Source organism: Anolis carolinensis, chromosome 6 (genome assembly GCF_035594765.1).
Source record: "Anolis carolinensis isolate JA03-04 chromosome 6, rAnoCar3.1.pri, whole genome shotgun sequence".
NCBI lineage: Eukaryota > Metazoa > Chordata > Lepidosauria > Squamata > Dactyloidae > Anolis > Anolis carolinensis.
The window spans coordinates 112847944-112859995 of record NC_085846.1 but is presented as its reverse complement, the minus strand read 5'-3'; the positions used below and the strand labels follow the sequence as shown (position 1 = coordinate 112859995).

The 12052-nt window shown below is 44.7% G+C and overlaps 1 protein-coding gene across 1 annotated transcript; it reads left to right on the top strand.

Annotated features, from left to right (window-relative positions):
- The first annotated feature begins 532 nt into the window (after positions 1-532).
- Positions 533-11707, top strand: myd88 (MYD88 innate immune signal transduction adaptor). Its single transcript, XM_003221868.4, has 5 exons — positions 533-1024; positions 4074-4208; positions 4339-4519; positions 6231-6322; positions 8315-11707. The coding sequence occupies exons 1-5, from the start codon at positions 676-678 to the stop codon at positions 8467-8469; spliced, it is 912 nt and encodes a 303-aa protein (XP_003221916.1). The 5' UTR covers positions 533-675; the 3' UTR covers positions 8470-11707.
- Positions 11708-12052: the final 345 nt, after the last annotated feature.

Sequence of the window (12052 nt, the reverse complement as noted above, 5' to 3'; positions counted from 1 at the left end):
AAATTAGCCTCCCCGCATAAAGTGGTACCTAAATTTTCTACTCGACAGAGGCAACTGTCTTTCGAGCTGTATAGGTCAACACTGAGCTAGACTGTTAATGGTCGGGAGCTCAATCTGACCCGGGCTGGCTTTGAACTCATGACCTCTTGGTGATTTGTTGCAGCTGGCTACTAACCATCTGCGCCACAGCCCAGCCCCATCTTTTGGGATGCCCAGTATCTCCGCTTGAAGAAGTTGGAAGTTGGTGGAAGTTGGAAGTTTCCACTTAACGCATCCCTCTTTCTCAGGAGTCACAATCAGTAGGTTGCGGGAAAGGGCCTGAGGCTGTTAGGAAGTGTGGGAACTGAAGTCCAAAACACCTGGAGGGCCCAGGTTTGCCCATGCCTGCTGTAGACATAGACTCTTTATGTTGAACTTTCAATCATTAATAATAAAGTGGCTGCATCAAATCACCTTCCAATCAGGTGTCGGGTAGGTATATCCCCACTGGGATGAAAACAGTTTGACAGCTTTGACAGATTTGGTGGGGCTCAAAGCAGAGGCGGTTCGGAGCGGGTGCCGGGCGCACCGAAAGCGAAGCCGGTTTGGCGCTCCTCCTCCTCCTCCTCCTCCTCCTCCCCGACGGGAAAGTTGCGGAAGAAGGAAGGGAAAGCGAGGCCGAAGCAGGAAGGAGCCATGGCCGGTTCTTCTCCGTCTCCGTCTCCGTCTCCGTCCGGGGAAGATGAGGAGGGCGGCGGGTGGCGGGCGGCGCCCTTGGTGGCGCTGAACTACGCGCTGCGCCGGCGGCTGTCGCTGCTGCTGAACCCGGGCGCGGCGGTGGCGGCGGACTGGGCCTCGCTGGCCGAGGCGCTGGGCTACGAGTTCCTCGAGATCCGCGCCTTCGAGGCCCACGCCGACCCCACGGCCCAGCTGCTCCACGACTGGCAGAGGCGGGCCAGCCCCCCCGCCACCGCCGGAGCCCTCCTCGACGCCCTCCGACGCCTCCACCGGCACGACGTCCTCGCAGACCTCGCGCCCGCCATCGGTGAGCACGCCACGCACGAACTACAGCTCCCAGCACGCCCCAGATGGCACTGCCACCCAAACCACAACTCCCCCAAAACCCCAGATAGCAATTCCCCCGAACTACAGCTTCCAACAACCCCAGGCTGTCCTTCTCCCCACACTACAACTCCCACAACACCTTAGCTACCATTTCCACCTATATAACTCTCACAATCCCCAGTTACCCTTTTCTCCCAAACTATAGCGCCCAGGATACTCGAGCTAGCATTCCACCCAAACTACAGCTCCCAGAATGCCCCAGTTAGCATTTCCACCCAAACGACAACTCCCAAAACGCCCCAGCTGCCATTTCCACCCAAACTACAGCTCCCAGAATGCCCTAGCTAGCATTTCCACCCAAACTATAGCTCCCAGGATGATCCAGCTGGCATTGCCACCCAAACTACAGCTCCCAGAATGCCCCAGTTAGCATTTCCACCCAAACGACAACTCCCAAAACGCCCCAGCTGCCATTTCCACCCAAACTACAGCTCCCAGAATGCCCTAGCTAGCATTTCCACCCAAACTATAGCTCCCAGGATGATCCAGCTGGCATTGCCACCCAAACTACAGCTCCCAGAATGCCTCAGTTAGCATTTCCACCCAAACAACAACTCCCAAAACGCCCCAGCTGCCATTTCCACCCAAACTACAGCTCCCAGAATGCCCTAGCTAGCATTTCCACCCAAACTATAGCTCCCAGGATGATCCAGCTGGCATTGCCACCCAAACTACAGCTCCCAGAATGCCCCAGTTAGCATTTCCACCCAAACGACAACTCCCAAAACGCCCCAGCTGCCATTTCCACCCAAACTACAACTCACATAACACCCTAGCTACCATTTCTAGCTATATAACTCTCACAATCCCTAGTTACCATTTCCGCCCAAACTACAACTCCCAGGATGCCCCAGGCCGCACATCTCCCCAAACTACAACTCCCACAACACCCAGCTATCATAACCTATATAACTCCCACAATCCCGTTACCATTTCTGCCCAAACTACGATTCTCAGAAAGCCCCAGATAGCAATCCCCCCCCCAAACTACAACTCCCAACAACCCCAGGCTGCGCTTCTCCCCAACTACAACTCACACAACACCCCAGCTACCATTTCCACCTATGGTATATAACACCCACAATCCTCAGTTACCATTTCCGCCCAAACTACAACTCCCAGGATGCCCCAGGCCACGCTTCTCCCCAAACTACAACTCCCACAACACCCTAGCTACCATTTCCACCTATATAACTCGCCAGTTACCATTTCCGCCCAAACTACAACTCTCAGGACGGCCCAGCTGGCATCTCCACCCAAACTACGACTCCCAGCACACCCCAGCTAGCATTGCCGCCCAAACTGCAACTCCCAAGATGCCACAGCAACCATTTCCACCTATAAACTCCCACAATCCCCAGTAACCATTTTCTCCCAAACTAGACTCCCAGGACACCCCAGATGACATTTTCATCCAAATTACAACTCCCAGAAAGCCCCAAATAGCAATTCCCCCCAAACTTTAACTCCCAACACAGCTTCTCCCCAAACTACAACTCCCACAACACCCCAGCAACCATTTCCAGCTATATAACTCCCACAATCCCCAGTTACCATTTCTGCTCAAACTCCCAGGACGCCCTATATAGCATTTCCACCCAAACTGCAACTCCCAGGACATCCCAGGTAACATTTCCGCCCAAACTACAGCTCCCAGGATGCCCCAGCTGGCATTTCCACCCAGACTGCAACTTCCAGGATTCTCCAGCATCCTCAGCGAGCAACCTTTCCCAAACTACAGCTCTCAGAATCTCCCTACCAGCACTTCTGATTCTTATATTCCTGAGAGGGGGGCCTTCTGGCAGGGGGATTCTGGGAGTTGCAGTCCGAAAAAAGTGCTGGATGGAAAATAGAAGAGTTGTAGTGTGGTGGAAATGTGTGCCTTTCAAAAAATGTTATTTTATGGTTGGCTCCTCCTTCTGACTTACTTCTTCCCCAAATTTGCATCACATCCGTTCCTGCACCCAAGTGAGACTCTGCCGTCTTGCAACAGGGCTTTCCTGCCAAGATTTGCTCAGAGGCTGAGTTGTCTTTGCCTTCCTCTTTCTCTGGAGGTTTTTAAACAGAGATTAGATGGCCATCTGTCAAGAGAGTGTAGTGTTCTGGCGGTGGGTACGTAGGTGACTGGAGCCCTATTCTTGACCCACATGTTCTTCCACAGTGAAGACATTGGTTTCCAGATGGAAGCGGTCCCGGTCAGGGTTGGCTTGACACGCCTTCCTTTTGTCACATAGAATCATAGAGTTGGAAGAGACTCCAGTCCAACCCCCTGCCAAGTAGCAGGAAATCGCATTCAAAGCACCCCCAACAGATGGCCATCCAGCCTCTGCTTAAAAGCCTCCAAAGAAGGAGCCTCCACCACAGTCCGGGGCAGAGAGTTCCACTGCCGAACAGCCCTCACAGTGAGGAAGTTCTTCCTGATGTTCAGGTGGAATCTCCTTTCCTGTAGTTTGAAGCCGTTGTTCCGTGTCCTAGTCTCCAGGACAGTAGAAAACAAACCTTGCTCCCTCCTCCCTATGACTTCCCTTCACGTATTTGTACATGGCTATCATGTCTCCTCTCAGCCTTCTCTTCTGCAGGCTAAACATGCCTAGTTCTTTAAGCCGCTCCTCATAGGGCTTGTTCTCCAGATCCTTAATCATTTTAGTTGCCCTCCTCTGGACGCTTTCCAGCTTGTCAACATCTCCCTTCAATTGCGGTGCCCAGAATTGGACACAGTGTGATTCCAGGTGTGGTCACGTTTCTCCCTTTCGCCCTCCATTTGTGCCTCTTCAGATTCCACAGCACTGCTGGTCACAGCTGGTCTCCAGCTAGAGCGCTCAAGGGCCAGGGCTTCCCAGTTCTCAGTATCTATGCCACAGTTTTTGAGGTTGGCTTTAAGCCAAGCCATGGTGGAATGGGGTCGGACTGCATGGGGTCTTAATCAGCATGTAACGCTGATTAAGAGACATCTCTGGGTCCCTTTGCAGAGGAGGACTGCAAGAAATACCTGCAGAGGAAGCGAGAGGAGCAGGCTGAGCGGCCAGTTCAGGTCCCGGCGGTGGACAGCAGCTTCCCAAGGATGTCCGAACTGCGCGGTATCACCACCCAGGACGACCCCATGGGTAATAGTGGTTTTCTGGACAGTATTGGTTTCAGTGGAATGGAATGGAACACTTTTTCCATCATCATCCTATCTTTAACAACAACAACAACAACTCCCCTTCTTCCTCCTCCTCTCCTCCTCCTTTGCAGGGCAATTCCCGGAGATGTTTGATGCCTTCATTTGCTACTGCCAGAGTGATCTCCCCTTCGTTCAAGAAATGATCCAAGAGCTGGAGCACACTGACCACAAGGTGAAGCTCTGCGTCTTTGACCGGGACGTCCTCCCAGGAACCTGTGTGTGGTCCATCACTAGCGAACTGATAGAGAGGCGGTAAGACAAATCACGGGGCTCTAAGCTGTCATGCCGGCCACATGACCTTGGAGATGTCTATGGACAATGCGGGCTCCAACCCACAGAATCAGACTCGGCTAGACTTAATGTCCGGGGAAAACTTTTACCTTTTTCCTTAAGACAAATATTTAATTTTTTTGATTTTTAATTTTTTTAAATATAATAATTCAGTACATTCGTTATACAGTAGAGTCTCACTTATCCAACATAAACGGGCCGGCAGAACGTTGGATAAGCGAAAATTTTGAATAATAGGAGGGATTAAGGAAAAGCCTATTAAACATCAAATTACGTTATGATTTTACAAATTAAGCACCAAAAACATCATGTTTTACAACAAATCGACAGAAAAAGCAGTTCAATACACAGTAACGTTATGTAGTAATAATTACTGTATTTACAAATTTAGCACCAAAACATCACAGTGTATTGAAAACATTGACTACAAAAACATTGGCTACAAATAAATTGACTACAAATAAAGATAAATGGCATAAAATGAACTTACAGTAACAACATTGTTGGAAGGTTAATTCGTAAAAAGTTCAGTCCTTGCTGCCTAGAGAAAGAATTGTGGATCTGGGCGGGAGGCAGGCTATGTTGGATAATCTAGGTCGTTGGATAAGTGAAGGTTGCATAAGTGAGACTCTGTAAAGAAAATCCAATGTGTTGTCGAAGGCTTTCATCGCTGGAATCACTGGGTTTTGTGGGTTTCCCGGGCTGTGTGGCCATGTTCCAGAAGCATTCTCTTCTGACGTTTCGCCCAGATCTATGGCAGGCATCCTCAGAAGTTGTGAGGTCTGTTTATATATCTGTGGGAATGTCCAGGGTGGGAGAAAGAACTCTTTATCTGTTTGCGACAAGTGTGAATGTTGCAGTTGGTCACCTTGATTAGCATTGAATGGCCTTGCAGCTTCTTGCCTGGGGGAATCCTTTGTTGGGTGGTGTTAGCTGGCTCTGATTGTGTCATGCTTGGAATTCCCCTGTCATCAGAGTGTTATTAAATAATAATAATAATAACAAAACTTTATTTATATACCGTCCTATCTCCTCGAGAGGATTCAGAGTGGCTTCCAACATAGCAAAGAAACCATACAACAAATTTAACATAATAAAGAATAATAAACATGAAACAAGAACATTCAATTCAAAACAACCAGTAAAATTAAAAAAAGTTACAAAATGCTCCATCAGTGGAGCCAGATATAATGATCAGGGCTTCAGAGCGGGCAACTATCAAGTGTTAGGCAAGACAAGTGCAACAGTTCTTTACTATCCTGAGTTTTTTTAATACTGGAGCCAGATTTTGTGAATTTTCATGGTTTTAAGCGGCTGGGGGGGTGGGGGAGGAAGGGGTCTGAGGCTGTTAGGAATTGTGGGAGTTGAAGTCCAAAACCCCTGGAGGGCCGAAGTTTGCCCATACCTGGTATGAGGTGTCAATGAATGCCGAGTTTAGGCTTAGGTCCATCTCCAGAATTTTTGCAAATCCATGCATGGCAGGTCCTGGGCATCCGCTGGGGATTGGCTTTCCTGTATTCTAACTCCTGATCTGTCAGGACTATCTTTTGTCAAAAATAATCTAAAAGTGCCTTGTTTCTCCCTCAACCAATGTGATATTCCTCTTCTTGAGCTTCTCTCTTTAATGCGCCCTGTTTTTCTCACCCCCTCTCCCGTTTCTATTTTGCTGCAGCTGCCGAAAAATGGTAGTAGTCATCTCAGATGATTACCTGGAGAGTGAAGAATGCGATTTCCAAACCAAGTTTGCTCTCAGCCTCTCACCAGGTTAGTTGGTAAATAAATAAACACTTGGGTAGACTGTATCACATAGATAAGGAGTGGGGAAATGCACCTCCGCCCCAATCCTGGGGCCTCCAATGTCTGTGCCATTCATTCCCCCAAAGCCAACAAACCTCCTTCTCCTTCAAATTGTCTCTGCTTTGGGCTGCATCTTGGTCAAAAGAGTGTCAGTAAGGGCCCTTCCACACAGCCCTATATTCCAGAATATCATGGCAGAAATTCCCACTTTATATATGGCAGTGTGGACTCAGATAACCCAGTTCAAAGCAGATATTGTGGGATTTTCTGCCTTGATATTCTAGGATATAGGGCTGTGTGGAAGGGCTCGAAGTTTCCCATCTGGTCACAATTTGGGCCAGACTCATACATCCCAACTGTCCCATATTTGGCAAGGACAGTCCCAGTTCATCCCCTTTCATCCCACTATTTTCAGCTTCTTGTACATGTAGCAGTATTTTTCTTTCTTTTTTCTTTTGAAATCATATAATTAATTATCTGACACATACAATCTAATATACAACCAGAAAATATGCATTCAAAAATAATGAAAGTTGTCTATATCTGTATTCAAATGGCAACTTGTGCAAAATAAGTTTAACATACTTTACCATTCACTCAAATTCAAGACCTTTTCAAAGCAACATCCATGCAAACTATTCCTAACTAGAACTATTGGTTACTATGTTTTAGGAAAAACTGTTTCCATCTGGATAATAGCAATAGTGCCAACAGCTATTTATCACCCCTCTATATCATATGCAAAAATACTAATTTAATTTTTTAAAAAGAGACTCCTTGCAAGGCAGGGGATATAGCTTCAGGATCAAGAGAATTTCAGAATATGTCTAAACACATCATGATATCACATTAATAAAAAATAAACCCATATGAATGGGAACAGGCAATAAAATATTTTCTTGTGGGTTGAGCTTTCTGATGGTTTTACATACACAAGTATGGATAACTATAAAAACCCAATTTGCATAAATTGAAAGATGTTTAAAATCAAAATCAAATGTTTCATTAACGTTATGCCAATATGTTTAACCTTTTCAAGAATCACTTATTTCTAATTTTGTAACATTCCAGCTTGTCCAAATAGCATTACAGTAGAGTCTCGCTTATCCAACCTTCGCTTATCCAGTGTTCTGTATTATCCAACGCAGTCTGCCTTTTAGTAGTCAATTTTTTGTAGTAAATGTTGCAATGTTTTGGTGCTAAATTCGTAAATACAGTAATTACTACACAACATTACCGTGCATTGAACTGCTTTTTCTGTCAATTTGTTCTAAAACATGATGTTTTGGTGTTTAATTTGTAAAATTATAATGCAATTTTATGTTTAATAGGCTTTTCCTTAATCCCTCATTATCCAACATTTTTGCTTATCCAACGTTCTGCCAGCCCGTTTATGTTGGAAAAGCGAGACTCTACTGTACGTATTTCTTTTTCTTTAAATATCTTTTTCCTTTCCCTCTTATTTTTTTCTTTTTTTCCCTATCCCTTCCTTTCCTTGACAACCACACAAACTTAACGTTCACATCTCAAGAGTACTGCCATAATACATAAACTATAGAAAATAAAGTCACATCAAATAGTTCCAAAGGATTCTTCATCATGACTTTTTTTCTTTTCTTTCCACTTTTGCTCTCAGTGTAATGCACCTGCTGTCATACCAGAAATTACATTACGACTTCTGTGCCGAATTTTATAGGGGAAATGTTTCTTGCACTTACCCACAATAGTCTGATTCAGTATAAGGCACCTTCATATATTCCACAGCAAAAGCAGTTGGGGGTAAAATGTCTTTTGGTAAATGATGCATATTTTTCGCCCCACTTCCATGCAGTCTTGTTCTCCTTTCGTAGGGATCTGAAAACTTGGATGTTCCAACAAGCTGCCCCATCCTTTTGGGGAGATTGAGGTGGGGTACAAAATAAAGTTATTATTATTCTTATTCATAATAATTTCTTCCAGGGGCTCGCCAGAAGCGCCTCATCCCGGTGAAGTGCAAGACCATGAAGAAGGAGTTCCCAAGCATCTTGAGGTTCATCACCCTTTGCGACTACACCAATCCTGCCACCAAAAAATGGTTCTGGATGCGGTTGGCCAAGTCCCTCTTGCTGCCCTGAGGCCAAGTGTTAAGAATAGGCATCTCTTGCTTTGTCTGGACTGTGTTTTCAAGGAGGATCAGCCGGTCTCTCTTCACCTTCACCCCAAGCAATGGTTTAAACTTTGCCAAATCTCATGAAACAACATTCTGCTTCAAAACATGGCCAGTTTTAAAAACGTGAGTGATGTTAAGGGTGAAAGGTAAGGACAGGTTCATCTGCTCAAGAGGCATTTGCAAGGTATCAATTCCTGCATTTAACCTCCTCGCCATCCTGCCAAACAGGAGAACCAAGAAAAACTGGACCAAGAAGGAGAGAACTTTCAACAGCATTGGCGTACAAACTGCTGGTAATCTTTAATAAGATGTTGATATTTTCTCTGCTGTTTAAATGTGGGGCCAAAAAGCATCCTTTATCCACAAGAGAACAATAATCCTGTTTCTAATACAGGTGAGTTCTATGTGCCTTAAAACAGGTCTTAGTTGTGGACCAAGAGGGCTTGTGTTTAATGGAGTGCCAACATGTAAACGCAACATGGAGCACAACATCAGCACCAAGCTTGTGTGGGTTCTGTACTGCCAGGTTGTTGTTGTTGTTTGTCTCTGAAATGTGCAGTCTTCTCTTTATAAGACAGAAGTCAAAGCCTGGAAGGAATGACCAGAAACAATGGCTTTAGTTTTCACGTCAACACTCTGCCTTCCAGCAAGAGGTGAATATTTTCTTTTCCTTTGGTTTACTGATACCTTTCCTGCCTCTGGGCAATGGGTAGGAATCAGCCCTGGACAAACAAATAACATGTTTACTACATGGGATTGTCTGCATTATTTGCATAGCCTGCCTTAAAAAATCTTTTGCCTTAGAGCAAGCTTGTAGTACTCAGTTTAGAAATAGCAATAGACTGGCACCATATGACTTTCCAGAATTTAATTAAGCACTTGGCTATATGAGCCTCCCCATATTTTGGGGTTGAACCTTTGTGGATTTGATGAATTGTGGTTAATTTTCAGTGGAAGACATTCTACCCCTGAATGGATATCAAAAGTAGACTGTCAGATTATCTCTAAATACGGAATAAATCTCAGGAGGGGCACCTGGTTTCCTTGCACAAAATGAGATGAGCAAATACTCTGTTGACTCTCTCAGCTGATATGGCCTGACGTAAAGGAGGTGAGGTGGTGGTCTTGCATACCTGGAAGCTTGTTCACTTATTATCTGGATTTGAGATGCCTTTTCTTGTTGGTTTTGCAAGTTGAGGGTTTGCAGGGTATTTAAACCATCATCTCTTGCTCACTTTTCCAGATTATTCATGGCCCATGACACTTTTTGCTATTGATTGTGTGTTCCATTGTGAACCTATCCAAGAATGACTTGCCTTTAACTGTTACACGGGGCCCCTGGTGGCACAGTGTGTTAAAGCGCTGAGCTGCTGAACTTGCGGACCAAAAGGTCCCAGGTTCAAATTCTGGGAGTGGAATGAGCGCCCACTGTTAGCCCCAGCTCCTGCCAACCTAGCAGTTCGAAAACATGCAAATGTGAGTAGATCAATAGGTACCACTCCGGCGGGAAGGTAACGGCACTCCATGAAGTAATGCCGGCCACATGACCTGGAGATGTCTATGGACAACGCCGGCTCTTCGGGTTAGAAATTGAGATGAGCACCAACCCCCAGAGTTGGTCACGACTGGACTTAACATCAGGGGAAACCTTTACCTTACCTAACGGTTACACATCCATACTGCACAATTATGGTACCTTAATATTGCAATATTTGCTATGGCTTCATTCTCTAAAATCTTGGGAAATGCAGTTTTGTGAAATATTGTACAATCCCTGAATCTTCAGGACTGGTATCTGTAGTTTCCCTTACCCATATCCAAACAAAAGAGGCATCTCTGGGCATTTTGAAGGCTCTCAAGTATGATTCTGTGGTTTGCTTCTGCTGGAAGTTGAACACAAAAGTTGCACTGGAGGACCTAGAAATCCTACAGAATTGTTTGATTTAGGTATTTCCTAGATCATGCAGCATGATTCTGTGGTATGTCTCTGCTGGAAGTCCTCCATTTAAATAGAATTTGCCATTACCCGTGGTTTCATGTTTCCATGGTATGTCCAGGAATGTATCCCTTGCAGATACTGAATTCATATTGTATTAAAAATTATATGCTACAGAGGTCTAGTGTCTCATGAAACTGCAAAGCCCAGCATTATGGAAAATGCAGCCATGGTAGTTAAAATGAACTCGACAGTGTTATACATGTGTAGTATGCAAGAAACCATTGCAGTGTCTAATAATCAATGAGAAACCTCGGGAGGAGGAGAGCTCTTAGTTACTTCAAAGGAGTCTGATTTCTTGACTACAGTCTCCACTTAGATTGATGACTAGCCAAGATAACGAAAATCAATAACTATTCTAATGGCTTCCTTATCTACTTCGAAGTTATTTAAATCTTATCTCCACTTCCTTGCATCACTTCTTCTGTCTTTCATTTATTTTTGTATGGGGCTTTGGAAGCAGGACCTCCTCTGGATACCAAAATCAGAGGATGCTCAGGTCCCATTATGTACAATGGTGTAGTAAAATGGTACCCATTTTATAAAATAGCGAAGACATAGACAAATGCATGAGAGAGCTGGAGGATCTATGAAATGGTGGAGTCTAAAGCAGGGCATACATAGGGCTCGGTGCTTGCAAAAATCAGGATTTGCTTTTTGGAATTTTTCATCCAAATGTTTTCAAGTTGTGATTGGTTGAAATCATGGATACAGAATTTGTGGATACTGAATATACTTCTCTGATTTCAATTTCACATGTTTTTTCATGGGGGTCCTATCACACCTATCAGCAACAAATATTTGACTATCAGAACATAATGGAAGTCATGATGGACTAGACCAGTTTCCTCTAGTGCAAGATACACATTTTATCAGCCTTACCCACAGCTTCTTAAAGGAGGTAGTTAAAGAATTGGAAAAGAGTTTGCTTAGTACTGTTGCATATCTGCTGTTCTTTTTGTTTGCTGCTTCAGATCCATCCTTGTTGTTTCAGCAGATTTGTAAAATCCGGGGCAGAGAAGGGAATTTCCCATAAATTGCAGCTGCACATTGTTTGCTGGATACATTGTAAGTGTTTGATGTGTCTGTTACTTCATGGGTCTTTTATGAGCTGATTTTAAAATGTTACTGTAACGTACTATGAGCATTATTCGGGAGGACAAGGTTTTCTAAATACTTTTCAATAATAAAAAAGTTGACAACTGTGGATATGGTCACTGTTCAAAATACCAGTTTCTATCAAACGATGGGTGAAATCCTATATGTGCAAATCAGAGCTTGTGGTTTTACAGCCTTCTTTGCCAAAGAGTACTGAGAACTACGGATCCCAGGATTCCATACCATTGTAGTTCAAGTGGTGTCAAGATACATGAAATCTACTATGTAGATGCACATTTTGTTAAAGAATACTCAAATGTGGTTTCTCTGAAATAGAGACTGTAATACCTGTATTTCTTGGTGGCCTCCCATCCAAGTCCAAACAAAGCAGGGCCCTTCTTATCTCCAAAGAGTAGACAGGACCTGGTACCTTTAAGATACTCTTTCATTGTCC